Raw genomic sequence first — 21,411 nt, 5'->3', positions numbered from 1 at the left:
TTAAAGTCAGCATGAAATTAAAATTCACCCGATTTTCTAAATGCATATTATAGATCTTACTGTGGTCTCAATTGCTATTATCTATGAATTTTAAAATGTTTTATGTTTTTGTTTTTAATTGTTGTGGGCTCCATGCACTATTATTATAATTAATAATTATCATGTTTGTGGGTCACACCGATCCTAACTGGCTTTAATAAAACTCACTCACACATACACAAAAATGATCACACTGAAAAATAGCAACCACTGCAAATAGCAAACAGATCAAAACATTATAATATCATAAAATTATATTACAAACACATAAAAATAAAACAAAATAAATAGAACATAAAACTAAAACAGTAAATATACTGTATACAGTAATGATAACTTTTACTACTACTACAAGCCTTAATTTTGCATTCTAGGCTCATTTTGAGCACAAGTACCTTCTGCAAATGTAATTGTTGCAAGTGTAATAGTTTAGTTGATTATTTATTCACGGGGTGTAGTTTGATGATAGCACTGATTGTAATAGTGCTCTGTTCAGGTTAAGTTTTTTTTTAAAAATATACATAGTAGCAGCGTGCAACCAAATTATCAGTGTGCCCCTTTATTGGTGAAAATCACTGCACGGTTTCTGTGGTAACCAGATTATATTGGTCTGACTTTTTGCAGGGTATTTGCTGGGTGGTGTTGTCGTGCAATAAAATGGAGACATTTCCAGGGACAGGACACCAAAAACCAGGACTGTCCCCAGAAAATGGTGATGTCTCAGAGGACATTCACTGAATGTGTTATCGAGCACAATAAAGACAGCACACTTTTAAAACCGAGTGCCACAAAGGAAGTTGCAAATACAAACAAGCACAGTTGCTACAGCGATGACATGCAAACACACAGACAAAAAAAAGTTTGTTTTCAATGTCACATCTATTTCACCTCGCAAAGTGAGGAGTGTATTAGTGCAGGTGTGACCTGTGTTAGTGTAGAGTGCAGAGATCAAGAGGTGGAGATAAAATGTATTACTTACTCTTCTCTTATGACAGCCACCCTCCATTTGCTGACAGAAGAAATAAATGACTATCATACAACAAGCTGACCCCAAACATTCATCTGGAACATTCTCTTCATCCCCTTCACCTTGATTGTTTGCAACTGTTTTCCTCACCGGAGGCTTTTTTAAAGGATATATGAAATCCAACATCAAGGGACAGTAATGCTATGAGCATATTGAGCTAATATTTATCTCCTAAGCATAAGAAATGCAACCCAAATTATATCTGCTTTTAAGCATTTTTTAATAAACAGCATTTTGTTTGTCACATAACCACAGGAAATTTAAAAAGGCATTAAAAAAAAAAAAGGTTGCCAGGTACATTTCTAAAATATTTACAAACATTTCCAGTGTTAATGAAACAAATATGAACTGTTCAACAACATTTAGGTATTAAGCAAACAAAATATATGACAATTTAGAAGAACAAAAAACTTGAATTACACTTGGCCAGCAAATTAATGTTTGCATTGGATCTTTGCAGTTCTTGTTCTGAGTTTTCTCTTGATTATGAGATGATCGCTCTCTTTATTATCATCACTGCTTCCAATGATCTGTAAAATGATTTAATGAATTTAACACGCATTTACCTGACAGCATTGCTGCATGGCATTTCAATTTTTTTAACACATTTTTAGGACCTGAACAAATACATTTTAAACTGTACCTCCATACCACATCACACACACACACACACACACCTCAAAACCACTCACATTCAACAAGGCTTTAGAACATTTCATAAATATAAATAATGACATAAAAAATTTAATGTAGCACAACTGAGCTTTTTTTTCTTTCTCCAAAGCATGACATTACCAGGGTAATGTTATTGTTTTGATAAAGCATGAAACTTTTCAGCAAGTATGGTTTATGTATCATTTTATCATGTTTAGTACATCTAGTGCCCAGATGTTCAGGTTACTCAAACAAACAGAGCAATGATTTAGCACCATAAAGCCCAATGTTCAGTGAAATCAAATATAATGTCTTACTTCTTAATTTACTCTGCATAATAAATTGGGATTATAAAAATAGTATTAAAAGTATTAAAGAGTATTTAAAAATGTAGCACTGGAAAAATTAAAACAATGATCAACTCTGTTTTTTTAGGCTTATACATAAAAATGTCATAGTTGTCAAAACATTATCTCTAACACATGATATGCTTCTCATTCATTCATTCATTCATTCATACATACATATGATTCACTCTTATGTGACTAACGCACAGGAAACACCACTTACAGGATGATAGGGTATGTCCAGCGGGGAGGAAACATGAGTCTTGAAGAGCTTTCGTTTGGATCTCTTGGGTTTGTTGTTTTCAGAAGGATTCAGCGGTTCAGGGGATTTAACATTCACCATGCTTATGATCTTTTTGGCTGAGGATAGAGTTAAAAGTTGGGTCATGCTGAGATACAGTATGAAACAATTTTGGCAGAGAGCTCCAATCCATGCTATTGACTGAGTGTAAAATTAAGAGACAGAGCTGACCTTTGCTCCCAAAGAGGTTTGGAGAGCTCTGGATAAAGTCATCAATCTTTTTCAGGGCTCCGTCTTTTTTCCCTTTCAGGCTGGCTGAGCCTTTCTGCTTTAATTGACTCACCTTTTTCCCTTGCACTGTGGGAGTCTGGTGAGGTGCAAAAATACAGAATACAACTAGCTCAGCATATTATCAAATAAACATTACAGAGAAAGACGTGAGACGTCACAGGTGTATTAATGGACAGAAAGTCACCTCAATAGACTGCATGTTTTTCCTGTTGTTCACCTTCAGCCGTCGGTTTTTCCGATTTTCTGACTCCACAGAGCTCTAGAATAACAAACACATATAACACAAGTTATATGATTATGTGTTGCATTATATGTATGATGACCAAGTTAATGTGTTAGCACAATTGATTAATGTTTCATTGTTCATTTTTTAAATGTCTTGCAATTTGACAAGGCTTTCTAAAATAGACTGGAACCTTCAGAGTTTACTGCAACTAATTATAGCTGCAATACAAAGACACTTTTTTATGGCTAATTTATTTATAAATTAATCCCAAAAGTAAACACATTTGCATTATTTTTCTTGTGAAATGTAATCATTATCATGACATTAGAATGTTTAAATGATCTTTCCTTAACAGGGAACTGAATGTGTTAACTATGGAAAAAGTATAATGATTAATCATGTTGGCATATTTTAATAAATTAATAGGTTTAATTATATGTATTATAAAATGTAAATTAATGTATAGTATGGAAATGAATGCAGGACTAGTTAAGGGTTCTGACCAGTGAATTTCCACAATTTTTAAAATTACTTTTTCAGTCATTTGTGCTGAAAATCATTTTATAGATACTGCACTCACAAAGAGTAAATTCTAACTTGAGAAATACTTGAGAACTGAGCATAATTAAAAAAGGGGAAAGACTATGGAAACTTTTCATGACATTTCCAGATGTGAAAACTCACACTTTTGAAATTTCCTGACCATGGGAACCTTTCATATTTTTGATTGCTTAGAAAGCACAACAAAATGTTTAGACATGGTGTCTGTATACCTCCAACTCTGGGCTCTTTCTCTTTCTGGCTGTACTTCGGAGTTTTTTCGTGACAGACTCTTCTTCTCCTGGTTTCCTGACATTCTTTCGCTCAGGTTTAAGTGGTGTAAAATAGTTGCCTTCATTCTCTGTCTTAACCTTTGATGTCTGTTTGGGATGGTCAACTTTCTGGGTAACAGCTTTACAAGAAACAGACAAATCATCTTTTTCCCTTTGTAATTTCACAATGGTATCCTGTTTCTCAGCCAGCTGCTGCTTTAAAATTTCCTGTAATCAGTATGCAGGGAGTGAAGAAGAAAAAAGATTATGTTAAATAATAAATATTATATTAAAATGTTCTAATATTATACTAGCACTATCATCAAACATTGTTACTGATTTAAAGCATTTTAAAATCCTTCAGTTTGCTTTAATTCGCAATGGCCTAATAATTCAACATCTTAACTATTGATAGGCTGTTACATTGATCAGAATGATCAATGAGGCAATATTTAGTCATTCAGAAATAATTAGGCTTTGGCCAATAACATTCCTCAACTTGCCAAATAAAAATGGCCATTCCACTCAGTGTCAGTTTTTTTAAAATTCTAAATCAGAGTAGTGCAATTTTACAATTTTTGGTGGACTTTGAGCAAATACGGTATAAAATAAGTTGAATCAATTAATTATTGTGCCAGCCAACCTGCTCTCTAATAGTGGTATCAACCATTCAAAAAAACACAGTAGCTGATACTGATCTAGATTACTTGTATATACAGTATATTAGCAGTAGTGCTCAGTAAAGTGCAGATGGAGAAAATGCATAATCAAATGAATGCTGTTTAAAGCACTATTCAGATGGACATCACTGAACTTGTATCATATCTTGCACTAAGGTGGCATGTCAAATAAAAAATAGCCCAACTTTTTAAAATCGTGTCTTGAGACCGCTACATCCTGCTCCACTGCGTCATGCTTTTGCATGCAAAAACATGTCTTACATGATCCTACCTGTACTAGATGACTAGTGGTTCAAGAAAATAGAGTTTTGCACATTCCACTCTTCTGCAGTGATATTACTGTCCTGCTGTAGTCCTGTCATTCCTCCTGTTGGCAGGTCACTCAGGTCACCACAAAAATGATATTAACTCAGAAAACTGCTGCGTAAATAAATTACTACTCAGAGCTAAATCCTGCCCTCAAGCCTGTGAAAAAGAAAATAATGTGGCAGGGAGAGAGAGAGAGATGGAAAGCTGATCCTATTACCAGCTCCAGCTGCAGCTGCAGCCTGTCCTGTTGGTCACCCTGCCTTGCTGCCTGAGCCACTTTCCTCATGGCTGCTCCATCCAGCCCCTTTTCCTGCTTATCATCTGCCTGCTCCTCATTAGGCTGACATTTTTTTTTTTTACTGCTGGCAAAACCCAGTTGAGGAAAAGTTGGAGGGATCATAGACTTCCTTACCTTTGTGTTTTCTGCAGGCCTGCAAGCTCTCTGTTCTTCCTGCTGAGGTTCAACCGAGACACCAACACTTGGTTTCTGATACATCTCCTGCAGTTGTGCAAGATCTGACAAGAACAGAGATGTCTGAGCTTAGCTTCAGTTACGGGTGAGACAGGTGAACTGAACAGTGTAACGGAAGCAGTGTTACCATGACACCAGAATTTCAGTAGATGATACTAATACCAGTAAAATTTCGGTCTTCAGTATCACATAATACGTCCGAAATCATTCTAATATGCTGATTGGTGCTCAATAAACTTTTCTTATTATCAATGTTGACAAATTTGTTGCACTGCTTAATATTTGTGAGGAAATCTTTTTTTTTTTTTTCAAGATTCTTTGATGAATGAAAAAAAAAGAACCCTCCCCCCCCAAAAAAACACATACAAAATAGTAGTGTATATATTAACAAAATTACTAGTAGTGTATATATTAACAAAAACAATTTACTTTAAGTAAACTCAGTGAAGAACAAAGGAATAAATTAAAAGCAGTGTTTTTCCCTTTTCCTTGTAAATATTGCTGTTTGATTAGTATTAAATGTAGGAGATATAATTATAGAATACAAATAAAATGTGTTCATATAAATTAATAAATTTAAACTAGAAATAGAAGATATAAAAATTATTATTACGTTTAACAATCATTTAATAGTCATAAGTGATATATTTAAATTAAAAATAGAGAATTAAAAAGTCAATATTGCTGCTTAATTAATATTAACATATTAGATTAATATGAGTAATAAATGAATACGGTTAATTCTGAAAGTCTGGCATCTTTTTTTTCTTGTATCTACTTGGCATTGAAGTAACTATATGTTTTGAATTCCCCAAATTGAATCTTGCTGACTTCTCACAGTATGTTGTCTAGCAGAGATTTATACGAATTACAATTAGAACAGACTCCTTCAGCTATGGATTCAGTCTCATTCAGTTTGGCCTCCAGCAATTCCTCCTCATCTGTCAGTGTGCACTTGTTATTTACGTTACCACACGTCTCCTTAATCAGCTTCTGCTCTGCCAAAAGATCTGCAAACAAAATCTTACTAAGGACAAAACGTAAGCCGATTTAGTTGGTACTGCGGGAAAAAGGGGTTTAAATGAAAAGATAAATAGGTTACCTTGACAGGTTGTTTGGAAAGGCTGTATGTTTTCCTCTTCTATGACATGGTTAGACTTCACCTGTGAGTGAAAAGATGTAGAATAATCCAGCATTTAATACCTGATAACATAAACTGAACAAAGCTGAGAGAAAGAGCAGCACTCACAGTCTGCTGTGGGTCAATAGATTGCTCTGTACAGCTCAAATTGTGTCCAGCCTGATCCCTCAGCTCATTTGCTTCATATAGCCTCTGCTGAAACATTTTGTTTTCTTCATTTAAGATCAAAATCTGATGGAAAAAAAGGATTGTTTAAAAAAAAACCCTGTTTAAATCACTTTTAGAACACTAACAATGGATAAAAGCAGTGATTTTTCCAACCTGTTTCTCTAACTGTTCTTTCTGCATGTTAGCCTCACATAATTGATCTCTGACAGCAGATCGCTCCCTCTCCACCTGCTGCAAATCGCAACTCAAGGTCTTGATTTTATTACGTCCATCGTTCACAACTTCTCTCAACCTATATAAAAAGACCAAGAGATCACTAAAACCAACTACAAATAAACAGTTGAAAAGAATGAATAGTAAGATCTAGTGAATATAAAACAAGTCACTGACTCAACAGAAATAAGGACCTACACTTCTTGAGTTATCAGAAAGTTTGGATGAGAAATGAGAACTTACTTCGAAAGCTCTTGGGCTTTAGTCTCTAGTTCTGCGTCTTTATGAGCCAGATCTTTCGCCATCGCAGTTATTATCCTCTTGGCCTTGTCTCTTACCTCAGAGATCTCATTCTCTACAATTGTTCTCACTATGTTCTGAACCTCCTCGTGCTGGTTCAGTTTGCTCAGCATTTGAATGAGTTTGTCCTGCAGTTTTTTCCAACAATCATCTCTGGAGTCTTGATCTTGTTCTTCTATCCTACCCTGCTGATGATTCAGAACATTCAGCTCTTCCAGGAGCTCAGAGTTGCTTTTTATTTGGGCCACAACAACCTTTTGAGCTTCATAACAGCTCAGGAGACTTTGGTACTCCTTTGCCTGTGCATCACGCTCATATTGAAGCTGACTGCAGAGTTCCTCCAGCTGGCACATGTTTGCTCTGGTCTGGCTGACCTCTTGCTCCAGGTCATTGATCTGTCGGCTCTTCTCATGAGACAACTCCACCATCCTCTCACATTCAGCCTGTGTTTTGTCATGTGAGAGCTGGCGGGCACTGAGTTCCTGACGCAAGTGATTCGAAAGCTCTATTACTTAATTCATAGATTCTTCGTCTTTATGAGCCAGATCTTTCTCCATTGCAGTTATTCTCCTCTTGGCCTTGTCTCTTACCTCAGAGATCTCATTCTCTACAATTGTTCTCACTATGTTCTGAACCTCCTCGTGCTGGTTCAGTTTGCTCAGCGTTTGAATGAGTTTGTCCTGTAGTTTTTTCCAACAATCATCTCTGGAGTCTTGATCTTGTTCTTCTATCCTACCCTGCTGATGATTCAGAACATTCAGCTCTTCCAGGAGCTCAGAGTTGCTTTTTATTTCGGCCACAACAACCTTTTGAGCTTCATAACAGCTCAGGAGACTTTGGTACTCCTTTGCCTGTGCATCACGCTCATATTGAAGCTGACTGCAGAGTTCCTCCAGCTGGCACATGTTTGCTCTGGTCTGGCTGACCTCTTGCTCCAGGTCATTGATCTGTCGGCTCTTCTCATGAGACAACTCCACCATCCTCTCACATTCAGCCTGTGTTTTGTCATGTGAGAGCTGGCGGGCTCTGAGTTCCTGACGCAAATTATCTGCCTCCGTCATTAAGGATTCAATAGATTTGGACTGACTGCTATACTCTGCTTGATGTCCCTTAATCAAGGTTTTGGCTGCATCGAGTTCTTCTGAAAGCTCATTGGCAATCTTTGTCTGAGTGCTCAATTCCATCTGGAGAGTTTTGAGCTTTGAGCTCATCTCACTGGCCGCTTGCTGCAGTACATGTAGATCATTGGCAAGAGCCTTGTTCTCATTTGTGACTTTGTTGACCTCTGCTCTCTCCATCTCCACAGTAGCTTCATGTGCATGAGTCTGCTCTGCCAATCTATCAGAGAGATCACACACTTTTTTCTCAAGTGAACAGCACTCAAGTTTAAGTTCATTCAGCTGCTCATCTTTCATTTTCAGTTCTTGCAGAAGCTGTTGAGTTTCTTGACATGTCATTTCCTCCCCTCTAGGTTCACCATCTTCATTCAGCATACACTTACAGTTGTTTCTGAAATTTTGGATTTCTTCTTTGATATTATTAATTAAGGCCTGCTGTACATTGGGAAAGAAAGAAAAAAAAACATCAATACAGTCCAAATGTATAACTAAATGTATAAGTAAAATAAGCCTACTATGAGCTACTTTCATGGTGTTTTTAAAGGGGTCATATGATGCTTTTTTAAAGATCATTATTTTGTGTATTTGGTGTAACAGAATATGTTGACATGCTCTAATGTTAAAAAAGCACATTATTTTTCAAATACTGTACATTATTGTAGGTCCTATATGCCCCGCCTTCTTTGTTTGCGTGCACATTTGGGTGGCATTATGCTAATATTTCCACATAGTGAGGTAGATATGTGGGGGCGTGTTAGAACGAGCCGTTTTAGGGGGGCGTGGCAGAGTCTTAACTTTGATAAAGAATATCTCTTTGGTTTTGAGACTTCAGTCTTTGCAACTTCAGGGATCTTATCTATGCACAATCAGCTTGTAACACTCCAAAAAAGAAAGGAAAACTTGAAATCGCATCATATGACCCCTTTAATGTCCTTTTTGGATTTTGATGTACTCATCACGATAAACCCTTGTTTGCTGAAAAGACTTGTGGCAAGACACTTAAATTCTCCTTTTGTGTTCACAAAAAAACCAAAAAACTAACAATATACAGGTTTGAAATTAAATAAGTTAATGACAGAATAAATTTTCAATCAGTCTCACTTGTAGATCACCACTCTTAATCACCATCACATTCTTTGGTGTTCATATCTCTGAGGATCTTTCCTGGACCCTCAATACCTCCACTCTTATCAAAACGGCACATGACGCTAAGGAAAGCTCACCTGTCCCCCCCACATCCTGTTGAAATTTTACCACTGCACTATTGAGAGCATCCTAACAAACTGCATCACAGTGTGGTACGGCAACTGCACTGTCTCAGACCAGAAAGCCCTTCAGCAACTGCCCAATACATCACAGGTGTTCAGCTACTCTCCATCAAAGACATTCACCACATACGCTGCCTAAAGAAGGTGAGAAGCATTATCAAATACTCCTCTCACCCCAGCCACAGACTGTTTACTCCACTCCCATCTGGGAGATGTTATAGGAGTCTTCGCTGCCGCACCAGCAGACTCAGGAACCGTTTCTTTCCCTCAGCTGTAGGGATGCACAATATTAGATTTTTGCCAATATCCGGCAACTCATTTTGGCTCGATAGCCATTATATATTTCCTTTTGTTTTGAAACAACACCAACTCTCTCCTGTGCAGAAATTATAAACAAATTATTTTGAATTTTGGTTAGTTTTGAGCAAAAACTTATTTCTTAGAACTAATAAACTTTATCAAAGTTTTTTTAATGAGTATATTGAAAGCTTTGAAAATAACTATAATAAAATCAATCTCTGCTGTTTTTTTTGTTATTTTTTTACCTTAACATTTTATTTGTGTATTTAACATTAATAGATGGTCTAAAGCAAAAGAGCTTTAAAAATTCTAAAAATATTTTAGAGCTCCTTGTATTTAAGTTTTCATAGTCCATTTGAAAAAAATATATTACATATGAATTAATAAATCTGTATATATTAAATTATTTAATAGCCTATGCAAGTGTCATGTTCGTGATTTTTATTCGGGTAAGCTATAGTTTCTGACCTTTAAATCAAAACAGACTTGTGATTTTATGACATCAATTACTGCTTTATTTATACAGAAACACAAGTATCTTAATGTCATTTGTGTATTTTACTTTCATTTTATTACAAGTAGGCTAACTGCTGCAGGCGACTGTTTACTCTATTGCACACCGGACGTGTCATTCTGTATGTGCATTCTCAAATTAAATGCGGCAATCCAAAACTGTGAATGTAATCATCATACAGGCAAATGTTCGCTTCAAGAATGACCGCACTGCTGATGTGTTCGCTAGCAAACCCTGAGCACATGTGAGCTATTCGTTTTATCGGCTTGGCATACATTTTTTCAAATTGGCCAATGCCGAATGTTTATATTTTAAGCCTTTATCCAACAGGGTCTGGCTGCAGACTTGCACTTGCACTCTCAGACACTTGCGCTTCCGCAATTGACGTCACTTGCAGTCTTTATTTTTTATTTTGTTCTATTTATTGATTTTTTGTTTGTTTGAATCTCTCAACATTTTACTACAGTAGCCAGGTGGTGAAGACAAGAAAAAAATAGAAACTAAATTACAATGTCACTTGCAATCGCCACTTGCACTCTCCGCTACCTGCGACGTCACTTGCAATCCACACAAATCTGCGTGTTGCCAATGGAGACAAGACACTGTGGTGGTGATTTAATGATTAAAACTAATTTAGTACAATAACGTACAGGGTCCGGAGTTGATCCTTTTAATATCACTTAATGCATTTCATAATGCATGTTCATATCTGCTGGTCTGTATATACTTTGCGTCAACAACAAGACATATAGGCTACTGAATTGTCTTTATCGCCTTAGTCCGTAATTATGCCACATTACGCGTTTTGCTGTATGGGAGGACAAGTGGAAGTTTGCGCATTGTGTTCATGGCCATCTATGCCACATTTTGCGGTTTGGGAGGAAAATACTATATACATAATTATTATATTAATAAACTATATATTGAATTTGATATTTTAATAGCATTATTTTCAATACTTTGCATTTTAAAATCAACTTCTAATATCTGTTCAGTAGTGCCTATAACAGATGACAGTTTAAGTTGCAGCTGCTTCTAATTAAGTGATGAAAAGCAGTTGCAAATGTTGTACAAAATAAATATCACCACTACTCATCTTTGCACCAGTAAAACGTGCAACACTGTTTTTCTACCAAATTATATGTAATATTAGCTTATCTAATTATTATATTAATATTTAACTTACATTGGAAAAGTTTCCGTAACCTCTCGAGAGATCTCTGCAAAAATCTTACGATTTATTCCAAAACATGATGCATGATGGGATACACTAAACCTTGAATAGCGCTCCGGAGCGGTATTCAAGAAAGTGGGGATTTAGTGTGTGTTAAGGGGCACTGTTCTTTGGCGTTTTGAAGACCTGGGCCAGTCTTGCGCACTTACTTCCTGTCGCGCGCACGCGCTCTCAAGTGGCCAAGACTGCAAGTGTGGGTATTTGGACAAGGCATGAGAGTGCAAGTGCAAGTCTGCAGCCAGACCCTTCTCCCTTTATCAGCTGATTCCAATAACGTACCGATAATATCGGGCATCCCTACTCAGCTGTTAGCTTCTCGGATACTGTCTATATGAACGTGCAATGGGAGTCAAGCCCATATTCCTGACCAGTTACCATAGCGACAGTGACCAAAGTAATATCAAAGATGGCGACATCCATAAAACTGAAAGTCTTATCACTTTCTGACATGACAAAAGTCCAATCGAGCCGCAAATTAATCTGTCAAATCTTCATTAACTGACAGCAGCTTTTATATTTGGGTGGAGAGCGGAGTATTTGAGCCGCACGCAGAACACAAAACTGACGGGAGCGGCTCCGGTGGAGACTGGATCCAAAACGCTCAGATGACACACAGCTCATTTCTCCGTCACTGTAAGTTATTGAAACCATGAAAACACGATTCCTGACCAGTTACCATAGCGACAGTGACCAAAGTAATATCAAAGATGGCGACATCCATAAAACTGAAAGTCTTATCACTTTCTGACATGACAAAAGTCCAATCGAGCCGCAAATTAATCTGTCAAATCTTCATTAACTGACAGCAGCTTTTATATTTGGGTGGAGAGCGGAGTATTTGAGCCGCACGCAGAACACAAAACTGACGGGAGCGGCTCCGGTGGAGACTGGATCCAAAACGTTCAGATGACACACAGCTCATTTCTCCGTCACTGTAAGTTATTGAAACCATGAAAACACACAACACACAGTAGACTCGCGTTTGTGCAGCAGAGTGGCTCTCTCTCACACTGTATGACAGACAACTAGTTGTCCAGTCCGGTTCTGTTCACACAGCGCGTTTTCCGAGAATGCGGTTTTTACAATTTAAAAAAAACTTTGTTTACTTTATTTTTATACCAGTGTTACAAATGAGGACGTCCCCAAAGGGAGGTTTTGGGAGATTTTGTCAGGTTTAGCTCACTTTTGGGTACAAATTTGTCCCCAAAATATGGTTAAGTAGGTACACACACACACACACACATATATATTATATTCATTTAAATGCATATTGCTGTTTGCACTTCTGGTTAGATGCTAACTGCATTTCATTGGCTCTGTACTTGTACTCTGCACAATGACAAAGTTGAATCTAATCTATTTTTATTGAGCAAGGGTGCATTAAATAAATGCTATTATTTAGAACATCTATTCATTAAATAATCTGAAGAAAAAAAATCATGATTTCTACAAAAATATTAAGCATCACAACTGGTTTAAACATTGATAATAACAGGGCTTGCGAAAATCGCTAGCCCAACATCCCTGGGCTATTGTGTTTTACAGTCAGGCTACCACAATGTATCACCACCCTGCCCAATGGAGCTATCTTGTGAAGTAAAATCCCTTCCTTGGTTTGCATAGTTCACTCACTTGTAGGGGTGAAACTGATAATAACTGATCATTTGCACTTGTTTCCAAGTCTTGCCAATTTAAACATTCAAGTGTTTTAAACCATTCAAGAGCAAGAAGAGGCGAAAGAGAGCTCACAGATTTGTTATTTGTTCTGCTGTTATTTGTGCACACAGAGAGTTGCATTTCAACGTGCTTGAACGGACAAATACACACAAAATTATCTTAAAATACCAGTCTCTGCAAGTATTCTCTTAAGCCTGGAACACAGCAAGCCGACGGCCGGCCGTTGGGCAGTTTTTGTTCGTCGGCCGACTAAGTTTTCTCAGTGTGTTCCGCACCGTCGGCTAAAGTTGGTCCTCGTCAGCTTTTTTCCGACCGATTCAACATGTTGAATCGGTGTCGGAGCTCGTCGGTCAGTCGACAACATCTGATCATTCTGATTGCCTGTTCAGCTGGCGAACCAGTGCACGAGAAAAAACGCAGAACAGATGTGCTACTTGGCCGTCAAGTGTCGTGTCGGCTTGGTGTGTCAGGGCAACTTTGGACCCAGACGCTGCCGACGTGAGCCGACCCCGCATTCTGCTTTCGTCGCCACTAGTTCGTTGGTGTCGGCTTGGTGTTTTCCGGGCTTTAAACAGTCAGTTATGTCTTCAATGAAGTGAACGTAAACCGAAAGAACAGGGCCTGAATTTCGTTTTAGGAATTCCACACCTTTAGTTGGCTCTTATGGGGGGATTTTTTAATTTGAGACATATTTTTAAACTAAAGTCATCCAACCTAAATGTTTCGTCACCCAGTGTATTTGTGTTTTACAATTTATAATGTTGTTGATTCATATTTATATTGTGAGGAAGATACTTAAAAATAACTTTGATTTCAAACTCTGAATTGAATTTATTTTAACTATAAAAGACAAGTAAACAGTCAGTAAAAAAATAAGAATAGATAAATGACAAGCAATGGCACAAACAAATACAATAACAAGATACAACTAAAATTAACTCTGCTTTAAGTTTGTCAGGTAGGTATAACAGTAATATTCAGGTACCAAAATACCACATAAACTGAATAATCTATTTAACTTGATTTAGTCTTCAATGTATAAATAAACATTAATGACAGACAGCAGCAGGTTTATTTAGGTTGCTGTCTCTTTTAAGACCTCATGCACGGATCTTACTGTTACATGTACGTTTTGTTTCTCAACTGTTTACATTCATTTAATAGCCTATATACTGACAATGTTTAGTTTAAATCAACTGATTACGTGAATACTCATCAAGACTGGCATTTTGACATAATTTTGTATGTATAGACCAATTTGGAGTAGATGTCACAGTTATGTATTGTTGTGCCTTTGGATGTCAGAATCGGAATGCAAATAATTTTTATAGAATACTGTCGTCAAAGACACCATTTGAAGCTAAACGCAGACATTTAAACGGACAGATTATGGATGAAACCTGCTATGATTACCCTACTTTTAAAGCATAAATTTGATTTAAACAATAGGTCTACATAATATTCACATATGCAGTTCATAGGGGACATATTGTATTAGCCCTGCAGTTACAGCATGAAATAGCCTACTATTTAAACCTATAACATTTACCTATTTTATCTCACAATTTTGACTTTTTTTTTAACACAACAATTGCAAGTTTGTCAATTCTGAGGGGAAAAAAAGCCAGACGTGTGGGATTATAAGTGTGGGATTCTGAGCCGAGGGGAAAAGAGAGAATGATGAGATCCGAGTAATCTCGGAATTGCGAGAAAAAAGTCAGAATTTTGAAATATAAACTCAAAATGACCTTTTTTATTCTTTTATTCCATGGTTTCAATAGACTGCTACTTTAAAACTGTCATTTTCTGCCACCAAATAGGCTCCGCCCACAAAAAACATCTTCACTGTTTGCAAACACCAAATTGGTCTATTTGGCCGTTTACACGCAATAAGGTGCAACACGACTTCATTCTGTAGTTGTGCGCTCTCAGATGCGGCTCTATGTGCGCGTGTGAGGGTTCTCGCAGAGAGCGCACAAATACTGAATTGAGTGCTTGAATGTTTAAAATTGTAAGACTCAAAAGCACATGCAAATGATGCATTCCGTCATCTGTCCCAAGCGTCTTTCACACTGAAATATTTGCGGGAATTTCCCATGTTACAAGCGCTGAAACTACAGGAATCAGTAGAATGATGCATAATCCTACGCCGAAATTCAAGCCCTGAAGAAATTGGATGTGTATTGGTTCCATGCATTTGGTCTTAAAGGGACAGCAGCCTATAAAAACCTCTCTGTGTCCTTAATGTTAATCAAACAACAAAACACAGCTTTAACAAAGATTAATCTATATTTAATTTATACAGTGAACACTAAGCAGTGTTATTTCACACTTAATTATTACATTTCTGTGCCTAAAAACTAATGTTAGATCTTACTTTATTTGTAGCTTTGTTTTATTTTATCTATGCTTGCAATTTGTGTATTTTTTTTTTAATTCATATTTTATTACTGACCGTTCACTTGTCTTTAATCATGTTTGCCCTTTATTAGTTATGCTATTATCCGATCTGTGACTCAATACACAAAATATTATCTGAACCATATGATTTGTGATCCATTACACCCCTACAATCTTGACTTGTTATTTGAAGAAAAAATAAAACCACTGAAGTTTTCGATCATGCTAATTTGTTCACAATGAAGTTAAGCCACTATATTTTTTATCTGGGCTAGTTAAATTAATTTTGGTATACAAAAATCTGAAGATACCAGGGTTTTTGAAATTTTGCGAGCCCTGAATAATAATGTTTTTGAGCACCAAATCAGCATATTATAATTATTTCTGAAGTATCAGGTGACATTGAAATCTGGAATAACGGCTGCCGAAAATTCAGCTTAGTGATCACAAGAGTACATTACATTTTATAATACATTAAAAAAAGAACATAGTTATCTACAATTGTAATAATATTTCATAATATTACTTTTGTACTGTATTTTTGATCATGTAAATAAAGCCTTGTGAAACTACTTTTGCACAGTAATGTAATATAAACTTACATCTTTAGTAGCTGCCTCCACATTTTGGTCCAAAGCAGTCTGTAATGTCGAGATCATGCCATTTTTCTCCTGACAGACTGACATAAGTTCCTGACATCTAAGTTTCTTGTTTTCACAATTCTAAAAAAGACAAACAAACAAAGATCAACACAACAGAAGCCAGGTAGCCCATGTAAACAATCTACTGACAATAACCTTAGACATTTAAAAGAAAACTTAAGTTCAGATTACTCTATTTGCTTGGAGAAGCTGGTAATCTGATTCCTGCATTTGAACACACATTGCTTCAAACTCTGAAAAGAGATTATATAATTAGACATATGTCATAAAACACTGAGTTTTTCCCCCTTCATGGTAATTGAACACACCTATAGTTTTAAGACTGAGAAGTTGTTGGCTTTTGAGAAGCTCCTCTCTCATCTCCTCCAGCTGTGTCCTCAAATCACTGATTGTTCTGGGTGATTCAGGGACATTTGTCAGGCAAATCTGTACTGCCTCTGCATCTCCCTTTATCTTAGCTGGATCATCTCGCATTGCCTCGATCATGCTGTCCAAATGCTCAATCTTAGCCTCCTAGAAGGATACGGAGAAGGAAAAAAAAGATTATATATTTCTATGTCATTTCAATGTCATTGTGTTAAATGTGTGCCTTGATACAGATATGGTAGAATTCCCTACTTTTCCCTTGTACCTATAAAATGCATCTCGATCTATACACATCAATCTATCTACAGTCATAAAATCCTGCCATTAACTATTAAAACCCACTTAATTAGGTCCATCAGGTTTGAGGATTATAATGAAGCTAAAAAGGACCAGTCCCTGAACCAAAAGAAGACAACAGAAATAACAGCTATATTCTCACAGGCTTTTAACAGCAGACACAAACGGCACTTGATTTTGTCCCTATTTATTTTTCTGATTAGATGAAACCCTCTGCAATTACCTTTGCAGCATTCTCGTCAGTGCTAACAGCGGCCATTTCACCAATAGTTCTGTTGACCAGATTCTTCAGTATCTCTAGCCTTCTTTCCTCAACAATTTCTTTCGCTCTTTGGAGACGGTCACTGAAACATTGAAAAAAGCAACATATATTAGCGCATCTTAAATAAACACTAAAAATGAAATGCACCCGCTGACAGTACCACAATGTCTGCACTGTTATAGTGTCCGATTCACTAAAAGAATTATGCAAATAAAAGAGCGGCACAAACATGGCCAAAAAAAAATAAAAATAAAAAACAAATTTGTGCTGAACGTAGTGTTGTCACGATACCAAAATGTTTACTTTGATATGATACCTGACTAAAAAATCTCACTATTTCTGAACTGATACCATGACAAAAATGTATAAAAAAAATAAATAAAAAAAAGAAAGAAATCTCTCACTTGACCAGTGTTCCTCCCCCTTAAAAAAATAAATAAATAAAACATGCCAGTGCCACCTCACAGGCCTATGGTGAGCAACTACCTGTCTATGACTAAGATACAGCCGAGCCTACAGGTATGTATAGATCTTTGCAACATTAGTAAGTTAGCTTAGGGCATGAGCTAGGAAATATGACCAAAATATTATTCAACGCTAGAAGTAATTTTATTTCACAATAACAATTTATATCATGATAGTAATTTTTGTTATTAATAATAAGAACATAGACGCAAGTAAGAAACAAAAGGACAAATACAATAAAACAAAGACACAAATGAAATAAACTGTTTTTAGGGACAGTAGGTCTATTTAACAGTCGCATTCAAGAAAGAGATGATACAGAAATTGAATAAAGTAATCAAAATGTAAAAGTAAAGCACTGTATAGTCTTCACTGTATGAATGAAACGTTCATACATTTATCCTTATTAAAGCTAGTAAAGTTAGTCAGGATTAGTGAGTGATTTTCTATTTTTCTTGATTAACATTGTAGAGACAGACAGCAGCAGGAATATTAGTTTGCTGTCACTTTTAAGAGCTGCACGCACACCAATTTATTGATACACACGCGTTTTCTTTCTCAACTTTTTACGTTCATTTCAGCATTTTAACTTAATTGTGTGTGTATTTGACCACTGAAGTGCAGTAACTGCTGAAAGAGATCTCAATTTGCGATCGCAAGAGAAAGGACGTCCGTGCACGTGCTTCGGGTGTGTAATAGCGCATGAGTTCTTTTTCTTCGAGGTTTATAATGCTTAATAATTCTTTTTAACATCAAGCACGTCCTGCGCTTTATTTTCTCATTCATGCATGTTTCTTATACACTCCTAAATTGTCGATAACTTTAAGCAGTGCTGTGTTGCGCGGATATATAAAGTTCATGCACGGAGCTGAAGCAGAGCGCTGAACACACACTGTCCTGCTGTCGCATGTCGACACAACTCAGGAAATACAGTTCTTATTAAAACGCTGTCATTCTTAAAGTACCAGTACTAGTAAAATGAGGAATCGTACCGTTTTTAAAAGCGGGGTATCGCGATACCTTTTTAGTACAGGTATATATATATATGTATATATAGTGCAACACTAGCTGAACGCAATTAGCACAGTGATATTCCCTAACTGCCAGGCTGTACAGCATCAGTCCACCACTATGATCTGTGATAAAACACAGTGTTTGACTTACTTGTAGTCTTTTTCCATGTTAGAAAACAGCTCCATGAACTTCCTGACTTCCTCATGAATACGAGATTCCATAGTTAATTTTTCAGACTCCTCTTTGGACAGCTTCTCTTTAAACTCTTCAATTTTCACCTGAAGCTGTGTCAAATGTATCATATTAGGATATCATATAGTCTAAAATAACATTGAAAACCAAAACATGCATTCATTAAAACGGAAAATACCTCAAACAGCTCTCGACTTTCCACAGTCTCTAGGACAATGTTGTCCTCCATGCTCTTATCGTCACTCTCCTCATCGTCCTCCTCACCCATTTCTTCATCATCTTTGTCCTCCTGCATGTCCTCTCGGTTCATCTCCCAGCCCATGAGCGAGCTTCTCCTGGTCCAATCCTTCTTGTCAGCATTATTGATTATCATGGACACATTTCTGTCAGACCTCTTGACAGCAATGCTAGGAGCTGGTTTAGGGTTGAGGACCACCACCTATAAAGGCAAAACGTAAAACAACAAAATTAATAAATAGCAAACAGAGTAAAAATGCCTGATAATTCAATATCAAATAAAGGTTCCTGCAAACCTTCTGAGCCAATGCTGAGAACTTGAGGACATTCAGGGTTTCATCATACACTGAGGCACACTGGTTTATGTTAATGATCATGCAGACCTTTCCACGGCCACAGAAAAAACCCTGCAAATAATGTGTGAGCTTGCTCTCCCTGAAGGGGATGTGCTGATGAATCCTGTGCAAAAAGACATATTAGTTGAGTTCTAAGTTCCACTTTCAATAGGAAATTTAAAGGACCAATGAAATAGAAGATAAATGCAACTAATGCAGCCTACAAATTAACATTTTCTCACTTGGGTTGCGTTTGGTTGAGCCTCAGAGCATTGATGCATTTCCCTAGCGTTAACAAGGATGTGTTGATGTTTCCAGCTTCTTTTAAGCGGTCTCCTTGGTTCTGAGTCTTTGCACATCGCTCAGATCCAGCCAAATCACATAATGACAACCTTTGAAAATAAATAAATTAGTGAATAAATCAATGATTCCATGTTAAAACACATTGGAATTGAGGTCACCTACTCGCTAATTGTCTGAACATGAGGAACACCCACATCTTCAATCCGCAAGATCCGAATGGAAAATATACTGTGGCTATAGAGAAAATGTATGTTATTTAATTTCAAAACTTAATAAAATGATCAAGTTAAATATTAATGCTAAACTGTTTTAAAATGAAGCACCTTCTGCTAGAGACATTGTTGAGCTTGGTGGATGAAGAACTTTGATTTTTCATTCCGATTTTCACAACTTTTAATGCTTCCTCTGCACTGTTAACTTGAACCCATTTTTGATCTGGAGGAAAGAAATATTCAGACAATGTATAAATAACCAAAGATGTATAATCATAAAAATTATATGCTGATACTTGATACTTGATGCATAAACTATAGAGGTGTCCAATATATATTGTCTGTGATAATATCATAACTGTTGTTTAACGATATGCGATTTGACATCGAGTATATCGCAAAAACCAAACAAAAACATACCCAGAGAGTGCATGCATAGAGTGATGTAAGTTAGACTACTGCTCGTGCGCATTTAGAGTTCACGTTTAGATTAAAATACATTCAGAATTCCCCCTAAATTCAATTTTAGGGGGGCAAAAATGCCCTTGTATGACTTTTATATCTTTTATATTTATATCATTTGATATAGTTAATAACACACAAAGAGTTTTTGTCCAAATATCAGCATGATTGCAAATTTGATATTGATTTCATAAAACAGTTCAATAAACAAGAAGTTATTATTAATTGACTTCGAACGAATCGGTTGAATGAATGACTCAGTGACCACATTTACATGAACATCAGTAATCTAATTATTTAACTTATTCTAAATAAGCCAATATTGCGATTATGGTGTTTACATGAATTGCTTTTAGAATATTCCTTTCATGTTCCCGTTTTACATGTTATAGTACATAGTTCGATTAATGGCACACGACATTACGTCCCCACGTGACGCCATCCAAGATGCACGTACAAATAATTAACTGCACTTGAAGCTTTCATAAAATTGAAAATGAAACACTCAAAAATGTACATGGCATCATCACGAAAACGAACAATATGTTTATACGTGAAATTCCGGAGGGGACGTCGGATGCCGTCACGTGGGGACGTAATGACGTGTGCCATTAATCGAACTATGTACTATAACATGTAAAACGGGAACATGAAATTAATATTCTAAAAGTAACTCATGTAAACACCATAATCATAACATTGGCTTATTTAGAATAAGGTAAATAATTAGATTACTGATGTCCATGTAAACGTAGTCACTGACTCACTCAGTGATTTGCCACCACCTACTGGCGATATAAAGATATAAAAGTTTATATTTAAAGCAGGGATGGGCAACTGGCGGCCCGCGGGCCATTTTTAGTCCGGCCCGCTGGATTATATTATACGGATGATCAATTTTGAAACATTTGAAAAGTAAGTCAGGTAAAGATTGCTTTCAGTTTATAATGTTAATATTGTCTCCAAACAGGAAAGGTCGCTAGTTTTCAACCGCTCACCTATTAATACAGCGCAGTAGGATGTGCACTCTAACGTAAACAGTTACTAACATTAGCAAATTAAAAATGAAAAACTGAACATGAAAACAGTATTTTCCACTCAAGATAGTAAACAGATTATCTTTTTATCAAGTTCAAGGGGATACCCATATGTTTGGAAATCTTTTTTTTTTTT

At 36.5% G+C, this 21,411-nt stretch overlaps 1 protein-coding gene across 1 annotated transcript in view; it reads right to left on the bottom strand.

Annotated features, from left to right (window-relative positions):
- Nucleotides 1-1,361: 1,361 nt before the first annotated feature.
- Nucleotides 1,362-21,411, bottom strand: part of LOC107758417 (kinesin-like protein KIF20B) — a 42,300-nt gene continuing 22,250 nt past the window's right edge. Inside the window, exons 3-24 of the mRNA XM_016576139.1 lie at nucleotides 19,888-19,999; nucleotides 19,727-19,798; nucleotides 19,504-19,653; nucleotides 19,223-19,385; nucleotides 18,868-19,128; nucleotides 18,648-18,781; nucleotides 16,980-17,100; nucleotides 16,402-16,606; nucleotides 16,265-16,326; nucleotides 16,034-16,153; nucleotides 7,556-8,473; nucleotides 6,864-7,003; nucleotides 6,561-6,699; nucleotides 6,348-6,470; nucleotides 6,201-6,261; nucleotides 5,971-6,108; nucleotides 5,039-5,142; nucleotides 3,599-3,865; nucleotides 2,784-2,858; nucleotides 2,540-2,675; nucleotides 2,291-2,427; nucleotides 1,362-1,596 (exon numbers count right to left, since the gene is read on the bottom strand). Coding sequence (XP_016431625.1) covers nucleotides 1,501-1,596; nucleotides 2,291-2,427; nucleotides 2,540-2,675; nucleotides 2,784-2,858; nucleotides 3,599-3,865; nucleotides 5,039-5,142; nucleotides 5,971-6,108; nucleotides 6,201-6,261; nucleotides 6,348-6,470; nucleotides 6,561-6,699; nucleotides 6,864-7,003; nucleotides 7,556-8,473; nucleotides 16,034-16,153; nucleotides 16,265-16,326; nucleotides 16,402-16,606; nucleotides 16,980-17,100; nucleotides 18,648-18,781; nucleotides 18,868-19,128; nucleotides 19,223-19,385; nucleotides 19,504-19,653; nucleotides 19,727-19,798; nucleotides 19,888-19,999 — 3,734 coding nt within the window. The 3' untranslated portion in view covers nucleotides 1,362-1,500. The remainder of the gene's footprint in view (nucleotides 1,597-2,290; nucleotides 2,428-2,539; nucleotides 2,676-2,783; nucleotides 2,859-3,598; nucleotides 3,866-5,038; nucleotides 5,143-5,970; nucleotides 6,109-6,200; nucleotides 6,262-6,347; nucleotides 6,471-6,560; nucleotides 6,700-6,863; nucleotides 7,004-7,555; nucleotides 8,474-16,033; nucleotides 16,154-16,264; nucleotides 16,327-16,401; nucleotides 16,607-16,979; nucleotides 17,101-18,647; nucleotides 18,782-18,867; nucleotides 19,129-19,222; nucleotides 19,386-19,503; nucleotides 19,654-19,726; nucleotides 19,799-19,887; nucleotides 20,000-21,411) is intronic.

This window comes from Sinocyclocheilus rhinocerous, unplaced genomic scaffold (assembly GCF_001515625.1).
Source record: "Sinocyclocheilus rhinocerous isolate Xijiao unplaced genomic scaffold, SAMN03320098_v1.1 scaffold1676, whole genome shotgun sequence".
Lineage (NCBI taxonomy): Eukaryota > Metazoa > Chordata > Actinopteri > Cypriniformes > Cyprinidae > Sinocyclocheilus > Sinocyclocheilus rhinocerous.
Note: the sequence above shows the minus strand (reverse complement) of the source record. Positions and strands in the feature narration are given on the sequence as shown.